Source organism: Notothenia rossii (genome assembly GCF_949606895.1).
Source record: "Notothenia rossii genome assembly, chromosome: 10".
NCBI classification, from domain to species: domain Eukaryota; kingdom Metazoa; phylum Chordata; class Actinopteri; order Perciformes; family Nototheniidae; genus Notothenia; species Notothenia rossii.
The window spans coordinates 39,098,394-39,120,438 of record NC_136908.1 but is presented as its reverse complement, the minus strand read 5'-3'; the positions used below and the strand labels follow the sequence as shown (position 1 = coordinate 39,120,438).

Sequence of the window (22,045 nt, the reverse complement as noted above, 5' to 3'; positions counted from 1 at the left end):
AGCAGCAGCAGACTGCAGGCAGGCCAGGACAGAGTGGATGGTCTCCCAGAGACAGGGAAGCAGAGAAAGAGATAATGGCAGGGGGAGATGAAAAGGGGCTTATATGAATTGACAATATATTCGGATGTCAGTGTTTACCTCTGCCAAGTACTGAGTGACTGCAAAGGATGACATTTCGTGAAGTTTCAGACTGTAGAGGCTTTAAAATCACCAAATACACTCTCTGGCTCTTAATTAAAGGTGCTCAACCCTATTCATCTTCAGGTGTATATCAGTATGTAGTGTCTCTACTTTAACGAATCCTCTCCTGCTGATGTTCAGGTGTATATCAGTATAAGTGATGTTACATTTGCGAACGATCCCATTCTTTTGAACGGCTCTTTGGTAAGAACTAAGGGAACCGAGTCGTACTTGGTGAGAGCCGTTCTTTTTATCGCTGTTTCACTGCCTGCAATAAATCCACTAGCCAATACGGCAGGGGTGCGCAACCAGTCGATCGCGAGATGTGTCTAATAATAGAACAACAATATTCAGTCTTATCGTTAATGTCCGATAACATAATCTTCCTGTGCCAGAATAATGCACTTGAACGCATCAAAGCGTTGTGATTAGCCGGCGTGACCCCATGTGTCGGGGCGTGGCTGGTGGGCAGTGGGCACTATTTAGCTGACGTTGTCCGTGTCAACAGGAGTGACAGTCCGCAAACACACAAGACCGCAATTATGGCAGAAGCAAAAAAAAACAAAATATATAATTTTCACTCCGAGTGGGAGGATGATTATTTTTGTATCTATTCCAATTCAAAGTCCATCTGTCTCATTTGCAATGCAAGCGTGGCTTTATCGAAGAAGGGCAATTTAGGAGCGGCATTTCAAAACAGTGCACAAACGATACGAGATGAAATTCCCTCCTAATTCTGCCCTACGCTCCCAAAAGGTGAGGGACCGGAGAGGAAAGCTAAATGCACAGCAGTCCATTTTCACCAGGCCCTACAACAAGAGCAAGGGTGCTACCAAAGCATCTTATCGTGTCAGTCACGTTCTTGCGAAACACATGAAGTCTTTCAAAGACGGCAAAGTTGTGAAAGAAGCATTCCTGGAGGCTGCCGACGCGCTTTTGGGGGACAGTAAAAGTAACAGTAGCATTTCAACAGGTTTTTGAAATAATAAAAACTCAAGTTAGATACCGTTATTAATCAGCTGTAAGTTTTAGTTTGTCTGAACTTATTCATTATAATTATTGTTCAAAATGGTATAAGAATGCAAACATTAAGATCTGTTCTGTTTAAATTGATTATAGTCTATCAATTCAGGTTAAGAAACTAGTGTTGCTTGCATCCTATTTTAAAGGCATTTCTTTTTATACTCTACTAAAATGCAACAAAAAAAGGGTTTGATTCTATTAATTTTTTATTTTTTATTGCACTTTGGAAGCAGATTCCTGTGTAGCTTCAGATCTGAGTTGTCTTATTAGTAAGCCTAATTTATACTTTTGTAGCAACACTATTTTTATATAATGGCAAAGAAAGGGTTCAGTGTCTTTTCTTTTTTTCCTGTGTCATATGTGGCAGCACTGTTCAATATTTATTGGAAACATTACCCACTGTAGTATGTGACGTGTGAATAAACTCCAACTCTGTATCAACAACACTGTTGTGTAACTTCAGTTAAATACTTGTATGTGTGTAGATTAGAAAGAGGTAAGATAAAGGATCTGCAGTATTTTATGAAGTATTAATCGTACAAAGGTCAGTTTTATACAAGTAGAAGTGTGTATTTACCTGGTAGTAGGCTGTCAATAATGGCTACGCCTCTCTATTTGGACTGGTAGATCTCTGCAGACTGGCAACTTTAAAAGTAGCTCTCGGTTGAAAAAAAAGGTTGGGCACCCCTGCTATACGGGAACTTGCTTTCCTGAATGAAAATTTGCCATAGATGATGGCTTAACGCGGGGATCACCAACTACATTTGTACAAGCTTAGCAGACTCTTCACGCTAACGAAGGATCACTTCTAGGCAGGGTTGGGAGGGTTACTTTGTAAATGTAATCAGTTACTGAATACATGCTCTGAAAGTAATCAGAATACAGTTACAGTTAAGTGTCTTAAAAATGTATTCAGATTACTTTTAGAATACTTTCTTTTTCCATAAAAGATGGGTATGTTTTGGTGAACAGAGACACTTATTTTACTGTTTTAATGTCTTATCAAGAATTCAAACACAACATCTTGGTGTCATTCCGGACAGCTCTCTCATCTGCACCCCACATACAAAACATCACCCAGACTGCATTCTTTGTACTGTCTTAAAACCTTTCCTTGGAATATGTTATGAATTGTAAGGTGTCCTTGGGTGCTTTGAAAGGCACCCCTAAATAGAATGAATCATCATTATTATTTATTATTTATTATCTGAAAAGATGTAATAACTAGGGCCAGGACTTTAACGCGTTAATTAAGATGAATTAATTACACAAAAATTAACGCGTTAAAAAAATGTACGCATTTTAATCGCACTTATTTTTGCACCGCGGAATGTTTCTCACTGGATGAGTTTCAGGGGTACCGATTATAGTGGAGCACCAACTAACGTTTATTACTTCAGACAACAACAAACCACAGTGAACAATAGTCAAACGTGAACGAAGAAGCTGATGAGACCGCTTTGGTTGGCCCCGTGAATGGGACATTTTGTTTTAAAAAACGGACGGATGGAAGCGTCAATAAGAGCATGGTTATTTGCAAATTATGCAAAAAGGAATTTGCATATCACCGCAGCACATCAAGCCTCAAGTATCACCTCAATGCAAAACATATAGCAGCTAGCGTGGAAGCTGGCGTGGACGTTAGCCCGAGGGACCCACACCCAATTTGCGTTGATCAAACAGTGGCCTATGCAACAGAGAGATTTTATTTTTCATCAGGATATTGGAAGAATAGGAGGGATTGAGGTCAATCACTGGCACTTTTTTATTTTATTTTAAATGGTACACTTTATGTTGAACTATTTATTACGTTGTTGGCGCAACTGGCACTTTATGTTGAACTGTTTATTGTTTTGGCCAAGGTTATTGAGAGAGTTGGACTGAAATGTATTAGATTTTTTAAATCAACTGTTGGTAAATCAACAAAGTCTGTTATGGCCTCTGAAGCAACAGAGAGATGTTTTCTAATAGTCAGGGTTTCCAATGTTGTGAATGTACTTGAAAGTATTGTGTTTTACTTAAAAAACAAAGTGTTATAGTTTACAGAAGGTCTACCTACCTATAGGCTACCTGAATCTCTGAAATGTACTATATTCCTAAATATTCTATTGCTACACTTTATGGCAAAAATTGAACTTTTCTGTTGGTCTTGGTTAATTACCATCTTGAAAAAAATAAACAATGTTTTGTTGCTTAAGCTTATGTATTCAGTCATTATTCAATGGTATACTAAAATCCATGTGAAAAAAAATTGCTTCTCACTGTTCTCAGGTCAAATATTTATATGCGATTAAAAATGTGATTAATTGCGATTAATTAATTACAAAGCCTGTAATTAATCAGATTAATTTTTTTAATCGAGTCCCGGCCCTAGTAATAACTTTTAAAACTTTTTCCAGTCACTTGCCCCATGCATTCAGCAGCAGCTGGCCATTCACTTTGATTTGATCCCGTTATGAAATGTTATAATTTCGACAATAGATAAATGCTCCATAAACGTTATCTTGCACATTTTATCTAACCATCTCCGTTTCTAACTTTCAATATATTTTAAAAGATATCTCTCTCTCATCTGCGTACGGGTGCAGGGCCTCACAGACACGCTGCATCTCTCTCTCGCTCACAGACATGCTGCAGCGCTGTGCAGTGTGCACACAGTTCTGCCGGTAATGAATATTACATTTTGTGAGGAATCTTTTCCACCAATAATTCCAATAAGTATTCCAAAATGTATTCACTTCAGGTTTACGAAAGTAACTGTAATCAGGTTACTCGTTTTTCAAATGTGACGCCAGCTGAATCCAGTTAGCCTACATGATTTTTGTATTCTGATTACGTAACGCCGTTACATGTATTCCGTTACAACCCAACCCTGCTTCTAGGCTACTGTCCCGCAGCTCCTGCCTCTCTGTTGGACTCTGTCGAAGCGGGGCGACTGCTGTGGTGCGAAGCGCATTAACCAGACTCTTCACAACGAAGGATCAATTCTTGTTCAAGGCAGGGAAGGTTTCGCAGTACGCAGTCTACTGACCCGCAGCTGCCGCCTCTCTGTTGGACTCCGGTACTGCACCTTACTCACGAGCCGTTGTATTAAAAAAAAAATGGGTGGGGGGCAAACGCAGTAACCAAGTAGCCAACGCCACAGTCACTCCCGTCGTGCGGGACGGATGAGAATGTCTGGCGGGCCGGATGTGGCCCGCCAGACATTCTCATGTCTCATGTCAGTTGGTGATCACTGGCTTTACACATTCTGCTTGAGTAGTAGTTTGGCTGAGAGATTTTCTCATACAGCATCTCTGTATAGTATGTCTATTCACTCTCTGTCCTAAATGGCTGGTTGGAGCTCCTGCCCCCCCCCCCCCCCCCCCCCTTCCTGTGAGCCCAGTGGCCGTCTGTGAGACAGCGAGACGCAGCGAAACCCAGCCCGAAACACACACACACCCGCAGCCTGGCTGGGAGTTTGTGTGTGTGCCCAGGCTGAGTTCCGCGGTGTCTCGCTGTCTCGCCGACCCCACACCAGTGAGCCATCTCACACTGTCCCATGTTACGTTACGTCACTATACCCGAAATACGTCACTATATCCAAGAAGTAAACAATGGAAAAAGAGAAATCCCCAACGAGGCGTTCTGGGGCAGCATAGACAGGTCTTTTCTGTGTTAGAGTTTTACTCGCTACAGGGTGTACTTTGAGTGTTTGTAACTCTGCAGACCGTTTACATGCAGAAAAAGCTACATAACACACAAGGGGATGGGTAATAACCAGAAAAGCATGACATGGGACCTTTAATGTTCAAAAAGCTCTTTAACTTTCTCATACTGCCTGAAACCAGAGCCCAGTCTGCTCTGATCACTTAAGGCCCTGACACCCCAAGTATGGCGTTATATTTGTGCCTCTATCCTGAGCACGCAATGAAACATGTTGAGCATAGAAAATGCTATTGAGCGCGCACTTGAACACTTTTGAGCACAGAGAAATATATTTTCTCTCATAAAACTCCTGCTCCGTGCGCAGGCAGACCGCTGCACGCGCTCTCTCTCCCTCGCTCGCTCGACCTCTCCAGCCTGTGCGCGCTCAACTTTGCCTGCGCGTGCTCAACTTTGCCTGCGCGCGCTCAACTTTGCCTGCGCGCTCGCTCAAATTGTCACAGCGTTACAAATGTGCCACAAAACCAACCAATCGGAGAACTCGAGAAGGTCAATTCTGATTGGCTGGCCGTCTCCAATCATATCTGAGATGAGAGAAGAGAGGGATTTTCATCTTCGGTTGCCATCAGGCTGTTGGCGTTCCTATTATCGTTGACATTTACAGGACATGACAGACTCGAACGAAGAGATTACTACGCCACAGTGTCAGGTGAGTTATACATTTCTGGTTTTCTGATATCACGTTATTGTTTGTAATACCTTTGACGAAACCTTTTATCCGATCGTTTCAGATAAGGGTGAGTTTGCTAGCCGGCAACATAGCTATATGTTCTTTATATAAAAAATAAAAAGATGACTGATTATAGTAGATTTGTTCTTGTAATTATTGACTCGAATTTCAGAAATGCTTTTTATTTTTCTGTATTATAGGGCTGTAGGATTAACATTAGCCTATATGTCTTATTATCTTGAGACATCGGCTGTTGTGTGAGTAACTAAAGTTTGACTCATCCTTCTCTATCAATCCCAGCTGGCCACAACATCCGACAATGTCGAATGAACAGCAACAAAATGTCACAGCAAGGCCACATGTAAGTCGTTTTTGATTTGGTTGTCTCCTGGGACCCAGCCCATTGAAAATGTCCTCTGTAGTGGACATTTTGTTAACACGCATCTCCTTTTACTCTTTTGAGCTACTCTATCAATCCCTGATGTACTGTACAGAGGACATCCTGGTCTTTCCAGTGATGTGTCATTGGTTAAAATTGCATGCTGGGAAGTCCCTCTTTCTTTTCATCCAAAATGGCTGGCATACCAAAAACAAAATGTTATAGAATCAGGAGGAGAAGTCAAATATTGTTGAATAATTGTAATTTTTACCATGAAAATCATATATATTCTTGTTTATTAACATGTGAGGAACTATATAATTAGTTCTGAAAGCAATTAAATAATTCAAGTTTTCAAATAACAGCCCTTTTATAAATGTCCATTCTAGTGGACGTCAGGACCATCTTCATGGACTTAATGACTCAATATTGTTGCAGGAGACGGAACTGAAGCAGACTTTTTCTGTACCAGATAGTTCAGGGAGATTCAGATTTTGAGCTCTCAGATGATGAGAGAGAGAGGCTTCATATTAATCTGCTGAAAGTGTTGCTTTGTGCTCATTGAAAATAAGATTTGGATGTTGAAATATAAAGCCTCTGGTGCACAAATACTGAGAATTGACTTTACAGTGAACTAGGAGGCATCGTGTTGCAGTTAAACTTGTGAAATGAAAAATATTTGCATATTTATAGGTTCTGACATTTTTAAGGAGGGAGGAGTAGATGTAATTTTAAGGAGATAATTTATCTTGTTTTGTGGATAAACTTTATCAAACTAATTATTATTTGTTATTATATAAGGGGTAAATGTAACGTTATTACTAGCTTCCACATCTCATAGCTCGTTATCAGTCACCTATATGACTTATGTTGCAAATGTATTATCTTTTCAATTTACACACGGCATCTATTGCACGTCTGTCCGTCCTGGGAGAGGGATCCCTCCTCTGTTGCTCTCCCTGAGGTTTCTCCCATTTTTCCCTTTAAACTGTGGGGTTTTCTCTGGAAGTTTTTCCTTGTACGATGTGAGGGTCTAAGGACAGAGGGTGTCGTATTGTCATACTGATATTCTGTACAAACTGTGAAGTCCACTGAGACAAATGTAACATTTGTGATATTGGGCTATATAAATAAACATTGATTGATTGATTGATTGATTGATTGATGACTAACAACGAGTCCCTCTTCTTAACTAATCTGAGCTCTGTCTGTCCAACAGGACGTATTGAGACAGCAGTTGATGGAAAGACTTCTCACCAAACTGCAATCAGCCTTGAACCAGCAACCACTAAATGTGGATTATTTGGAGTTCCTGACTCGCCATGAGCTGATTATGTTTTAATCGTTCCATGAGCAGATAGGAGGTGTATCAGAGATTACAGAAGCAATACGAAACCTACATCATGTTGTCCGGTTGGAAATTAACGCAAGGTCTATGCCCATTGTAGAACAGGAAACAGAAGTTGGTCCAGGTTCTGGTCAACCCAAAATTGTGATAGAGAGAGAAAAACTAACACATTTGCTGAACACACATCTACCAGTCTCCTGCATTGCAAAATGCCTCTGCGTTTCAAGAAGAACGGTTTACAGGAGAATGCAAGAATTTGGCTTGTCTATAAGAGGATCATACAGCACAATGACTGACCAAGAACTTGACAACGTAATTTTAGGTATTAAAAGTCAGATGCCAAATGCTGGTTATCGAATGGTTCAAGGCCATTTGGTTTCAATGGGCCTCCGTGTTCAGTGGTGGAGAATGATGGCCTCTATGCATCGGGTTGATGCTGCTGGGATCTTCAGACGGATCACAGAACTAGGGTGTGTTGTGCGAAGAAGTTATTCCGTGCGAGGCCCTCTCTCCCTGGTCCACATTGACACAAATCATAAACTGATAAGGTAGAGTAAAATATCCTGTTTATGCAATTACCTACACAGTGAATGTTGGGAGTATATAATAAGAACAACCTTAGTTATATAGTAACCTTTTTCCCTTTTGAACAGGTACAATATTGTGGTCTTTGGTGGAGTGGATGGCTACTCAAGGAAGGTAATTAATGTGTTGTTGCTTATTATTGTTAAAGAAATGCAGCTTAAAGTACAAAGCCTCTTGTGACCAGCAGTTATACTTCTGAAATAACACTTATTTGCATATTTATAGATTATGTTATACACATCTTAAAACATGTCTAGGGGGGGAATCATCAATTTTATTAGCTTGATGCAGATTGTTTTGATTGTATAATTAGAGCTTAAAATGCATATTGTATGAAGATCTCAACATCCACACGACGACATAGCTGACCTATGCATGGAATCATAATCTGCTGCTTAAGACATGTAGTTCTTATCGTTAGTTTGATCAAAAAGTGTATATTTTTTCTCCTGCTCCTTGGAATAATTATTGAGCTAGAAGGTAATGATTCCTGTTTAGATCCAATTATTATTATCCAATCTGGTTATACTTTTTTAATACAAAGCATCTTAAGGGAGCAATAATGTATTGCCTTAAAGAAAATATATCTGAGGAAGCTGTAATAAATCAAGCTGCATTTTAGTATGTAAAATATACCAAGTTGATATTTTTGAAAATTACCTATATAATAATTGAAATACCAAATCCTGTTGATGGTTCTGTTGAAATGAAATGAAACTATGTGTAAAGATTTAGGACGTGCCAATCTTTCTTTTATGGTATAATACAACACTAAAAGCTCTAAGGCTAGCCATAGCTGAAAGCAGATGTAAATGATTTCATCTGGTTTCTATGCAGATCATGTACTTGGATGCTGCAACAAATAACAGAGCATCAACTGCATACTCATTCTTCCTGAGATCAACCCAGCTTCATGGCTTACCATCAAGGTATTTTGCCCTGACAAAACAAAAAGTGGATGTTTTTTTACACAAATATACTAGTTACAATATCTTTCATTTCATCTACTGAAGTTAAAGTAAACCTTGTTAAATTAATTATTCAATTATTTATTATTAAAATGTATTTTGATCTTAGGGTAAGGGCGGATCAGGGAGTCGAAAACGTGGACATCGCACAATACATGTTTGCCACACCGGGCACAGGAAGAGCCAGCTTTATCTCTGGAAAGAGTGTCCACAATCAGAGGTTAGTTGTGTTTTTGTCTTGAAATGTTGACTGTATAATTATTAGTAACTGTAGCAGTTTGTTTGTTCAATGAAAGCACAAATAGCTGTATAAATCCAAGTAAATCAATTAAAATGCAATTCTAGGATAGAGCGACTTTGGCGTGACGTCTGGGTTGCAGTCAGCAGCAAGTACCATGATGTTCTTCACTCTCTGGAGGAAGATGGTCTGCTTGATATCTCTGATGTGGTTCACCTCTTTGGTGTGCACTACATCTTTGTCCCTCGACTTCGAGCAGACCTTGACGCCTTTATCCAAGGATGGAATAATCACACTCTAAGGACAGAGAGAGGTCTCACTCCTGAACAGCTGTGGTGTATGGGACATCTACAAGATCTAGACAAAGGGGAGAGACTTGAGGTAACAGTTATAGAGTTCCCATTAAATATATTTTAAAAAACAATTGAGTTGTAGGCAGATATATCTAGTTTTGAGACATAATAGACATCAATGCCAATTGGACAATGGAGCATGAAAGCCAAACATTTTTTTTAAAATATTTATTTCTAAACAACATGGTTAAAAGGTCTGAATCAATGTGAGCTTCTGTCTTCAATTGTGCATAGATATGCTGTAATTCAATTTTTTTCCATCTACAAACCTTACAGTTCTGTTGCATTGAGTGATGAGAGGCATATCTGACAGATGTATAACATTATTGGAAACAGCAACCTGTTCAATAACTAGTATTTCTAGAATAATACAACTTTGAGTAAACAAAATCACCTTTATGTAACATGTTTATTTTTTAAAATCACACGTTACATAAGTGTATGAAAATACATCATGTACTAAACGTATTTTGATTGTTTTCCTGGATCCTTAGGAACTTCAAGACCCAGGCATCAACTGGGAGAGTACCATACTGCAAGAAGACTCAAACGGGGCAGTTGTGGTTCCTGAAGTTGTGTGCCCCCTGGATGTCGAAGACCTAGAAGAACTTCAGAGAACTGTTGATCCTCTGGAACATTCTCAGTCACATGGCCGTGACTTGTACACATGATTCTTGCACAGTGTGTACAATGACAATTGAACGTGAACTCTTAAACTGACACATTAGCTGATTACAACAACCTTGTTTAACAGATATCTGTTGAGAATACACAGAGCCCAACCATTGGTCCTTATTTGCCTTTCTGCTTGTCTGATGTTTTGTTAAAAAACTTTGTAACAATGTATGCGTTCCCAACTAATAAAAGCATGACTTCATCAAACATTAACAAATATATTTAAACATATATACACTCAGCTCTTGCCTTAGTTTGAGTAGAGCTAGTTGTTTTAAACTCTGTGGAATCCACCACCATATCTCACTGCTTCACCCATGATTCTTCTAAAGTCAGTGTAAGTGCTGAGATGCTTTACTGGAAAAGTCACAGTTTTAGTGCACGCACTCACAATTGGGTAACAAATTAAGTGATCTCCTAGCCCTCCCTGCAGTCATGGTCAAATTTGCATGTTATTTTGAAATGTCTCTTTTCATCAGGGAGGATGGGGATGTGGGCCTGCCCTGTCATCCACTGGAGCACGTGTGGCACTGCAAGAGGCTCCTTGTCACCAGCTGCACTGTCTGTCTCCCCATCTGTGACGGATGTATATTTTAAATAACACAAATTAAGAAAAGCAAATATCCAAGAACATTTATTAGGTATGTGCTCAGTACATTCAAATCAGTAAAGCATTCATTCATATGTGTACTGCATTCTACAGTATATCATACCTGACATTTCAACTTCCTGCAAGAAATCTTGCAGGAAGTTGATCACCTTCCTCTCAGTTCTCTCCTTAGACGTCCCTTTTTCGCTAAAACGTGGCTGGCAGTTCATCATGATGAAATCTGCATCAGGCTATAAAGAGAGTGAATGCAGATTTAGTTTAATATCTTGCAAGTGTTCAAACCAAAGCTATTAAGGCAATACAGAATGAAAAGTACAATACAAAAGAAGAATAGAGTCTAAAAATAAATAAATAGTGGCAGTTAAAATTCTTACTTTGGTGATCTTCCCTGGAACAAATAAGGAGTGACAAGCTTCAGGGTTTCTAGCCATCTGATCCACCAGGCCATACAGCTCCATGCCCTTTCTGAGTTGCTGCAGCATTGGAATCAGTCTTGTTGTGGAATGTAAGACAATTGCTCTTTGAAGAAAAGCAGAAAGAAATTACACACTGGTTTGAAAAATAAACATTGTAAAATTAATATTGTACAACTCTTACCGAATGATGCTGTGTTTATTGTCCAGTTTGAGCTGGCTTTTATATCCACAGCTGACAATTTCATCAGCCCACAACATCAGAGACTGCTCATCTGCAGAATCTTCGACCTGAGAATGTGCAACATTGAAATAAAGGACAGATTTACAATAGGTGTTAAAACATATATCTAATTCATATCTAACAATGCTCAACAGAGTACTCACCTTGCTGATGAGAAGACCGGATTCTATATCAGAAACATCCTCCTTTGAAAGTGAATGAATGTCCACCTCTCCTGTGCAGAGGAAGTTGTAGCACCACGCTCTCAGAAAGGCAGGAGGTGGGCCACCTTGTGTAATGCTTACTGACATTATTTCACCAATAGTTCTGTGTGCAAGGTAGAGAAAGTCTTTGTAAAAAAACTCCTTACATAAATGACAACGTGTACAAAAACAGTATGTTACCAACCTGAAGTTGTCATTATCAAGGTCTGTCAAAGAGTACTTAGGATTTTTCCCCTGGCTCCCAGTTCCTTCAAAGAATCTGTTTTCAATACCTGAAACCATGTCTTACAGAAAAAAATCAAATAAGCAATGATCCTTTGGTTTTGTTTAATATCAAAACTAAACAGTTAAATGAACTTACCAGTCAAAAACTCTTTCCTTATTGCTCCAGTGTCAATGCCTGCCTCTCCTATGTAGACCACCTTAAGAGCACTGGCAGGAGATGCAGCTTTTTTTCGTTTCCACTGGAGAATGCCCCTGTCTGGAAGGCCGTCTCTGTCCACACACAGTTTGAACTCTGTTGTGTTGTCAACTTGGTGTTCAAGTAAGCGCAATACATCTTCCGTGCTTAAGGAAGAGGACAGAGAAAATATAAGACTATCCCAATTTTCCAAACATTTTTTATACATTATTGCCATATAACTGTCCTATTATTATGCTGAACAATATTTGGGAAAGAAAGGGCTATCAAATGGCGTAATTAGAAAAGAGTGCACCATGTGCTATGTTTTGAATAGCCTGTTAAAATAATTTGAGAGCTAGCTTTTGGGGGAGACATTAAAGCATGTGGATTGCATGATGGTGCTCATTATTTATTCTGTATTTGATATAAACTCATGCAAAGGTCATCTTAATAAAACGTACCTTTTTGGTTTGCATACTGGAGGTTGAGCAGCTGTACTTGGACTATTGTTCTCTGATGCAGGAGTCCCTGTACATTCAAAGCTGCACAAACAATATGCAGTTTAAAACACTGAATATGTAGACATTCTACAGGTGGTACATCTATCAAATATAATGTTTATGATACAAAGAGCAGAATAAGACAGATAACCTCTCTCCACATAGACTAGCATGGACTGTGATTTCATCGTCTGGGAATTCTTTGGTGCAAATTGGACACACCACCTAAAGTTTGAAAGAAATATGCTCCATGTTACAAACAGCTGAAACACTAAACTAAACTGATTGTGCAGTTTAGTTGTGTGCTGTTCTACTGTACCTTGCAAGCGTTCTCCACGATACACAATTCATCAGAGGACTGCAGATTAACAAAAAAGTCATTCATTTCAATAAACAATTTATATTTTCCTCGTCTTTTTCTAAAGGCAATTTACCAAATACAAAAAGAATTTGCTCTCACCTCATCAACAGTCTCATCAGAGGACAGTTTTCCACTGCATGTCCTAATGTGTACTGCAAGCATCTGCAAAGGCATCACTTCATGACATTGGAAACATGTCTTCTTTGGCATTTTTGCAAAGCAGTGCGAGTCAGGAGGCAGTGGAGCGGTGTCCAATGTCTCCTGAAGTGGTACTATGTAAAAAGTGGCTTTGCCACCTGCTGACATAGCTCGCAGAGCTTTGACAGAATACCCCTCTGCTTCTGGTGGAAAGACAGTGAGCTTTCGTCTTCCACTGCCACCTTAATTGAGAGAAAGAGAGAGAACATGTTTTGTCATTCTGCCACCTCTAATGCTTACTACAAGTAATCAATGCCTCAGAAGGGTTCATGCACACCAACAAGTAATACAGTAATATGAAAACTCAACAAAACAAAATCCCACAAACCTGTAGCCTTATGCAAGAGCCATCCTCCACATAGACCCTCCATTTTTGGAAATGTGTCAGCCAGGAGCCTTAAAATCTTGAGAGAGAGAGAGAGAAAAGCATTGATGGTGACAATACGCTGAAGTACAATAATTGACTTTAATGATAAGTCAAACAAATGAACTGACAAACGATACCTCTGTGTGATCACCATCTTCAGGAAGAGTCAGTGTTTGTCTTCCCATGCCTGCCTGGAGGAGTTCAAGCTCCTCAGTTGGCAACGGTGTGTGGGCGATATTTTTTGGCAACAGATAAAAATGTAAAGCAGTTGTTTTACTTGTTGTCTTAACAAGATGCTTGGTGGCAGTCAAACACCTCTTTTTACCACGACGGAAGTTTGGTTTGAAATATCCTGGAAAAGATCTGTGGAATAAATTATATGTTTTATATTTATTTATAACAATCAAGTGTTGCACAAAAAATCTAAATAGTACATGTTGGCTATATATATTTTCCAATGCTATTACAAACCAAGTCTTGTTCAAGTCCAAGTTCATATTTTAATTTAATCATGTCAGCGATGTGACTACTGGACTTAAGAAAACAACATTGATTTTTTGAATTTTTTTAAGCAAAACGAAAATATAATGATGTGGCTGAAATACGAACCTTGCCATCTCTTGCGGCACTGTCACTGGCACTACATTCCTAGGTGCAGGAGGCTCTGTCTCCGTCGGCCTTCCTGAGCCGCTTGCGGCCATAGTGTTAAGGAGCAAAGACACCAGGTTTCTGGCTGCTGACTCAACTGCACCATCGCCCTAAATCAATTCAGGATGTAACATTAACATGATCATATTTTCAGTTAAACTAGAACCGCCAGGGGTCAAGGTACAATGTTCTTTTATTTATGATACTAGAACACAGGGTTAAGAGTGCGTTTTTATCGCAGAGTGATGAAACGTATACCAATAGAATCTGTGGACTCTCAGCGTTCATATGACATCTAGTATGTGCAGATTGCATGAAAGATCGCTACCGTGAGTTATGTGCAAAGTGTCTCTCTCTCTCTCTCTCTCTCTATTAGGAACCGCAATAAACAACAGGCGTTGCTTCGCACAAGATCAATGGCGCGAAAATCACTGAATGTTCTATAAGGTAAATATTACCGGCTGGCGCAGATGGGTATAAATGGCAATTTATATTGACAATATTTGTCTAATACTAGCGCTAATATTAGGCTACGGTTTGTTAGCTGTTTGCTTAAACTATCCATATAGCTATGTTACCGGCTAGCAAACTCGCCCTTATCTGAAACGATCGGATAAAAGGTTTCGTCAAAGGTATTACAAACAATAACGTGATATCAGAAAACTAGAAATGTATAACTCACCTGACACTGTGGCGTAGTAATCTCTTCGTTCGAGTCTGTCATGTCCTGTAAATGTCAACGATAATAGGAACGCCAACAGCCTGATGGCAACCGAAAATGAAAATCCCTCTCTTCTCTCATCTCAGATATGATTGGAGACGGCCAGCCAATCAGAATTGACCTTCTCGAGTTCTCCGATTGGTTGGTTTTGTGGCACATTTGTAACGCTGTGACAATTTGAGCGAGCGCGCGCAGGCAAAGTTGAGCGCGCGCAGGCAAAGTTGAGCGCGCACAGGCTGGAGAGGTCGAGCGAGCGAGGGAGAGAGAGCGCGTGCAGCGGTCTGCCTGCGCACGGAGCAGGAGTTTTATGAGAGAAAATATATTTCTCTGTGCTCAAAAGTGTTCAAGTGCGCGCTCAATAGCATTTTCTATGCTCAACATGTTTCATTGCGTGCTCAGGATAGAGGCACAAATATAACGCCATACCCAAGCAGTCACCAGAGGACTCGCCGACGCCGACGCCGGCTGTTGCGTCGCCGTGTTCTCCTGCGTCTTGGCCATGTGTCCCACGGGAACACACCGCAAAGACTTCAGTGCGTGAGTGGCAATAACTCTCCTTACCAGCAGGCGGCGGTAGTGTGTATTCGTCATTCAAAAGAGGCAACAACCGGAAGATAGAGAAGAAGAACAGACTGCGTGATATCAACAAACAAATAGCGTGTGCGTTCCATTTTCACTCTCGTCCATCGAAAACATGTTTCGTGCGGCACTGGAGCTAGATTTGGGTTCTGCCCGCTCTGTATTAATGTTATGTGGATTTTCCTGTCATGTTGACAGGTTATCATCATGTAGGCGTTGATAAAAGCTAATTCTAATGTTGTGTTCTGTGTATGAAGGTACGAAATTAAGTTTTGCATTGCCTATCGTGCTATTTGTGTTTATTCTTTTAATCACACAGCGATAAGAAACAATAACAATGTGCCTACATAACTGTCAGTTGCAGCCCTAGCATTAGTATTGGTTATAGTAACAGCTACAACATTAAAATACTTCTAGGCAGATTGAGGAGGATAATGGGAGAATGAACAGAGGGGCAGAAACATCCATCTGAATAATAATAACTTTATTTGTATAGCACCTTTCATACAGGGGATTGCAAGTGCTTTACATCAGTAAGAAATAAGATATAAAATCAGTGTAAAACAAGCAGCAAGAGCAAAGCATAAAGTAATGCAGATATATTATATATATATATATATATATATATATATATATATATATATACAGTAGGGCAAAAAAGTATTTAGTTAGCCACCAATTGTGCAAGTTCTCCCACTTAAAAAGATGAGAGGCCTGTAATTTTCATCCTAGGTATACCTCAACTATGAGAGACAAAATGAGAAAAGAAAATCCAGAAAATCACATTGTCTGATTTTTAAAGAATTTATTTGCAAATTATGGTGGAAAATAAGTATTTGGTCAATAACAAAAGTTCATCTAAATACTTTGTTATATACCCTTTGTTGGCAATGACAAAGGTCAAACGTTTTCTGTAAGTCTTCACAAGGTTTTCACACACTGTTGCTGGTATTTTGGCCCATTCCTCCATGCAGATCTCGTCTAGAGCAGTGATGTTTTGGGGCTGTCGCTGGGCAACACAGACTTTCAACTCCCTCCAAAGATTTTCTATGGGGTTGAGATCTGGAGACTGGCTAGGCCACTCCAGGACCTTGAAATGCTTCTTACGAAGCCACTCCTTCCTTGCCCGGGCGGTGTGTTTGGGATCATTGTCATGCTGAAAGACCCAGCCACGTTTCATCTTCAATGCCCTTGCTGATGGAAGGAGGTTGTCACTCAAAATCTCACGATACATGGCCCCATTCATTCTTTCCTTTACACGGATCAGTTGTCCTGGTCCCTTTGAAGAAAAACAGCCCCAAAGCATGATGTTTCCACCCCCATGTTTCACAGTAGGTAAGGTGTTCTTTGGATGCAACTCAGCATTCTTCCCCCTCCAAACACGTCTAGTTGAGTTTTTACCAAAAAGTTATATTTTGGTTTCATCTGCATTCTCCCAATCCTCTTCTGGATCATCTAAATGCTCTCTAGCAAACTTCAGACGAGCCTGGACATGTACTGGCTTAAGCAGGGGGACACGTCTGGCACTGCAGGATTTGAGTCCCTGGCGGCGTAGTGTGTTACTGATGGTAGCCTTTGTTACTTTGGTCCCAGCTCTCTGCAGGTCATTGACTAGGTCCCCCCGTGTGGTTCTGGGATTTTTGCTCACCGTTCTTGTGATCATTTTGACCCCACGGGGTGAGATCTTGCGTGGAGCCCCAGATCGAGGGAGATTATCAGTGTTCTTGTATGTCTTCCATTTTCTAATAATTGCTCCCACAGTTGATTTCTTCACACCAAGCTGCTTACCTATTGCAGATTCAGTCTTCCCAGCCTGGTACAGGTCTACAATTGTGTTTCTGGTATCCTTTGACGGCTCTTTGGTCTTGGTCATAGTGGAGTTTGGAGTGTGGCTGTTTGAGGTTGTGGACAGGTGTCTTTTATACTGATAACGAGTTCAAACAGGTGCCATTAATACAGTTAACAAGTGGAGGACAGAGGAGGTTCTTAAAGAAGAAGTTACAGGTCTGTGAGAGCCAGAAATCTTTTTTGTTTGTAGGTGACCAAATACTTATTTTACCGAGGAAATTACCAATAAATTCTTTAAAAGTCAGACAATGTGATTCTCTGGATTTTTTTGTCTCATTTTGTCTCTCATAGTTGAGGTATACCTAGGATGAAAATGACAGGCCTCTGTCATGTTTTTAAGTGGGAGAACTTGCACAATTGGTGGCTGACTAAATAATCCTGCAACTTTATAGTTCTGCTCCACAACAGTTCGAGAATGAAGAAACCATCACGTATGAAAGGCTACATGTGAATAGAGGGGCAGAAAACCGGCTTGCACATTTACATTTCAATCTTGAACAATGAACAGCGGTAGACAGTATCTCATTTATTATCATCATCCTGCGCTTCGCCGGAGGCTTTCGAGTGCTGAGTGTGCTAGGCCTCTCTCCGAGCGGTGCCGGCGAGGTGCAGATGGTGGATTCTGCCAGGGGAGTGCAGGGCTCAGCATCAAAGTGGAAGGACTCCTCGGTGGTGCTGGTCAAGGTTTCACTGCTGGTGCCACCGGGGGTTGATTCTGCAGCCACCGGACGTTCCTTAATTTAAAAAAAATAAATTCACAGTTAGTTGGATTTAATACCATGGCTTCTTAAAACTGTTTACTAAGCATTCATAACAAAAAAATACCCTGAAATGTGTGTGCTATTAGTTCGGGGTGTGGTCAAGTGTGAGAGTACATTGTAGACACATTGTGATGGCTCTATTCAGATGCTAAAGAGATACTTCTAGAAGATTCAGAGCACTACAAAATATAATCAAGACATATTTTATCATGTATTATTATAGGTTAAGATAAAAGAGTTATTGATCCCATGGTGAATTTCATAACCTACCCAGCAGTATATCATGTAATTTAAATTAGCTCCTCCTTTACCAGCTGCAACATTAAAGAGCCTGTGACACGATTTTACCCCATCATCCAAACCCATCAATTTGAGTAAATATTGTCCCCTTGAAAACCGTTACTGAACTGATTTTGGATATTTGTACTTTGATAACCATTAATCTGCCCTTCAATGTTGACCATTTCCTGGATCTTCTCGGGGATTCTTCAAGTCCCGCCAAATTATGGGTGACGTCAATGCGGGCACAGCGCTCCAGCTGCATCGTTCAGGATCCCAGCATCTGCATGTAAACGCACGATGGCGCACACAGCAGCAAGCTAAGACAGCGATGACAGTTTAATTTTGAACGTGTCTGAGAGCTCATATGAGGCTGAAGGATCGGTTTATTTTGTATCTGTTAGAAGTTTAGGAATTAGGTGCGTCAATATGGGCGATCATACGGTCATGTAGCCAGTGGTGGACTGGGACTAAAAATCAGCCCGGGACTCTCGACCGGCCCACTTCGGTACAACTAGTAAATTGTCAACGGGGGGAGTGGGGGATGTGCTAGTGACTTATCCGACGGGCCCACTTCGGTACCGGCCCATCGGGATTCGTCCCGATGGCCAGTCCGCCACTGCACCCAGCCCAGCCCACGTAAACTGTCAACGGGGGGAGCCTCGCTGCGGGGAAACGGTGGACCTAGTGTCCCGATCGGAGTGGGAATAATAATAATAATAATAATAATAATAATAATAATAATAATAATAATAATAATAATCCGTGCATTTTATCCATTAATTTCCCCAACATTGTGGTAAAAAAAACCACACGTTTAATCCATGTTGGTGTACTACTACAACCAGTGGTGTAGTGGGGATGTTTTTACTGGGTGGACGGGGTGGTGGGTGGACGGGAGACACTATGGACGCGCTCGTGAACTGTCAACGGGGGGGGGGGGGGGGGGGGGGGCTTGGGGACCTCTGTGTCGCCTGTCAGCGCAATTTACATGATGCCGTTTAGACAATATAATAATAAAGGGCGGTGCCGGCTGTCAGCGAACCGATCCGGCCTTTCTGCGCGACTATCACTCAAATGCGGGACATAATCTCAATGTGTGGGACGCGGGACAAATAATAAAAATGCTGTGTGTGCAGTCCCGCACAGTGCGGGACACCTGGTCACCCTACACACACAGTTCTGCCCCTCACACATCCATCCATCCATCTTCTCCCGCTTATCCGTGGTCGGGTCGCGGAGGTAACAGTTCCAGCAGAGAGCCCCAAACTTTCTTTTCCCTGGCCACATCAACCAGCTCTGACTGGGGGATCCCAAGGCGCTCCCAGGCCAGCGAAGAGATATAATCCCTCCATCTGGTTCTAGGTCTACCCCTTGGTCTCTTCCCAGCTGGACGTGCCTGGAACACCTCCCTAGGGAGGCGCCCAGGTGGCATCCTAACTCGGTGCCCGAACCACCTCAACTGGCTCCTTTCGACGCGAAGGAGGAGCGGTTCAACTCCGAGTCCCTCCCGGATGACCGAACTTCTCACCTTATCCCTAAGGGAGACACCAGCAACCCTGCGGAGAAAACCCATCTCGGCCGCTTGTACCCGCAATGATTTTAGATGTATTAGACTATTAAAAATAGAAATCATGCTTCAAATAAGTGGGGGTACGGCGTACCCCCGCATCCAACGCCCACTACACCACTGACTGCAACTACAAAAAGCTAAGATTTGTTTTCTCATCAGGAAATGCAGACCGGCTCAAACGAAAGATTTTTAAATCATCATCCTCACGATCATTTAATGTATCATATGTTCGCCGAATTGACATGAAAGCACTAATAAATGTAGTTTCATCCACTTGAGTTTACAAAAATAATCGATTATATCACATCCGACGGGAGGAAATTCAGCAGCTCTCACTACCGATTTGTAATCCTAATTTAATCATCATCTTCACCACGATCATTTATGTTTATGTCCGCCGAATTGACATGAAAGCACTGACAAATATGAATATACTGTAGTCAACTTCATTAAAACGTTATTAACGTGCCTAAACTCAGTAATTCACAATTTCTACGCATGACAACACACTTTGTCCGTGTTTGGCTCTCTCGCCGCACAGTGAAGCGTTCCCGCATTGACGTCACTTCCGGCTTCCCCCAAAACCTCAAAATGAGTCGAAGGAGTTTTCCCGCGATGTTCGAAATTATTGATATTTATCGGAACGGTATCGCTTTTTCTTTTTTAAACTGACGGTTCGAGATTACTAGTAGCCCACTATTTCATTGCACAACAGTTGTTGGGTTCGTGTCACAGGCTCTTTAAGGTGATGAGCACATCAATAATTATAATACAATAATATATATATATTATTCTGTTATATTTACCACTGTAACCACCAAATGATTGAAAATAATGTTTTTGTAAACGAAAGAAGCAAGAAACACTTATTTGTACTCACGAAATAAAATAGTTACCGTGATGGTGAGGTCAAAGTACTCTCCTTCCTTCTTGTGTAGGGCTCTAAAAACTGCAGCCTGGTCAGGATCCACTGCTGTCTGCCAGTCCTTTGTGCTCCACAACTACCTGAAGGGGCAAGTTTCCTGTACCGGGTGTACTGGGTTCACAGAGAATCCCACTTGTTCCTCAGCTCTTTCTCTGAAGCACACAAATAAACGATGTAAGCATTGTGGCTAGTTAGCATGTCCAATTCATATCTATATGCAGTGCCAAACTGCACAGCTAGCAACAGCTAGCAACAAGATAACAACAAAACACAAGGTTGAAATAACTAATTACATTTCACGTTAACGTCACTGTATGCTGGCAAACAATAAAAAGCCAACAGTATCTGCTAAAGAGCTCAATTGATGAAAAAGATAATCTTACCCGAGAAACCAAGTTGCGTTTCAATCGCTCGCCAGAGTCCGGTTTTCACTACTCGGTTCGAGTACCTTTTCTCTGTGATTTCGTACAGAGCTGGCCTCTCCTGGATCAAGGTGATGAGCAGGTCTTCTTTTCCGTCATTCCAGATCGCCATGATGAGATGAAAATGAATAGCAGTCTGTGTGTGCCTTCCTAAATCGTTTGTTTACGTCCCTCACTTCCGTTTCGCTTCTCATGCACTTATTCGCTAGCTGAACAGCCAATCAGAGTGATTGCTTGGTCCGACTGCCTGACTCGATGCATGGCCGATTCAACATGTCAGGCAGTCCAAATAAGGCGTGTCACGGCCGACGGTGTGGGACACACCAAATTGAGTTTGGGCGACACGACACGCCTCGTCTTCCGACTAACGAAAAATGCAGAAATCGGCCTGGTGTGTCAGGGCCTTTAGAGGTTCGATCAGCCTGATTCTATCAACACGTAATGTTGTATCGATGCATAGGCTATAGAGATGTACTACAGCAAAAGTATTCTCCGTCAGGACTTCCTGCAACAACACCAAGCCGTTATCGTGATTCTGATTGGCCAGAAGACATTATCAAAGATGTTCTATTGAGAAGACGATCACTACGTGCCAAAAGTTTTCAAAACCGTTTCTAGTCTTCGGTATTTCCAGACTACTGAAATCAATCTTACTAACTGCTGTCTGTGCAATTTACTCGGCGCGAGTTGGCGGACTTTACTTTGCTTACTTTAACATCATTTTTCATGGTGGGGCTAAGGTGGGGCTAAGCCATTTCTTGGTATAGCTGTAGCCTACCACTATACCACTATACCACTATCTATCCCACCGTTGCCACTGGTGGGATGTATGGGGCGGGCCATTCTGCACATGCGTTAAATGCGTT

General features: G+C 41.1%; 1 protein-coding gene and 2 long non-coding RNA genes across 3 annotated transcripts in view; 2 read left to right on the top strand and 1 right to left on the bottom strand.

Annotated features, from left to right (window-relative positions):
• Positions 1–22,045, top strand: part of LOC307021477 — a 654,272-nt gene that overhangs the window by 32,645 nt on the left and 599,582 nt on the right. The window lies entirely within an intron of this gene.
• Positions 5,334–9,375, top strand: LOC307022480. Its single transcript, XR_013803415.1, has 7 exons — positions 5,334–5,557; positions 5,879–5,939; positions 7,177–7,853; positions 7,959–8,004; positions 8,728–8,819; positions 8,968–9,078; positions 9,204–9,375. It is a non-coding gene; the product is annotated as an uncharacterized lncRNA (long non-coding RNA).
• On the bottom strand, positions 10,542–15,205 carry LOC307022035 (uncharacterized protein; the record flags this gene model as incomplete). The annotated part of the gene is made up of 15 exons (XM_079654610.1): positions 14,754–15,205; positions 14,033–14,181; positions 13,561–13,786; positions 13,385–13,460; positions 12,958–13,238; positions 12,817–12,855; positions 12,649–12,722; positions 12,459–12,539; positions 11,956–12,161; positions 11,779–11,878; positions 11,535–11,697; positions 11,332–11,438; positions 11,109–11,253; positions 10,838–10,964; positions 10,542–10,699 (listed from the first exon to the last, which is right to left on the bottom strand). Exons 1-15 carry the CDS (start codon positions 14,793–14,795, stop codon positions 10,542–10,544), a joined length of 1,974 nt encoding a protein of 657 aa, XP_079510736.1. The 5' UTR covers positions 14,796–15,205.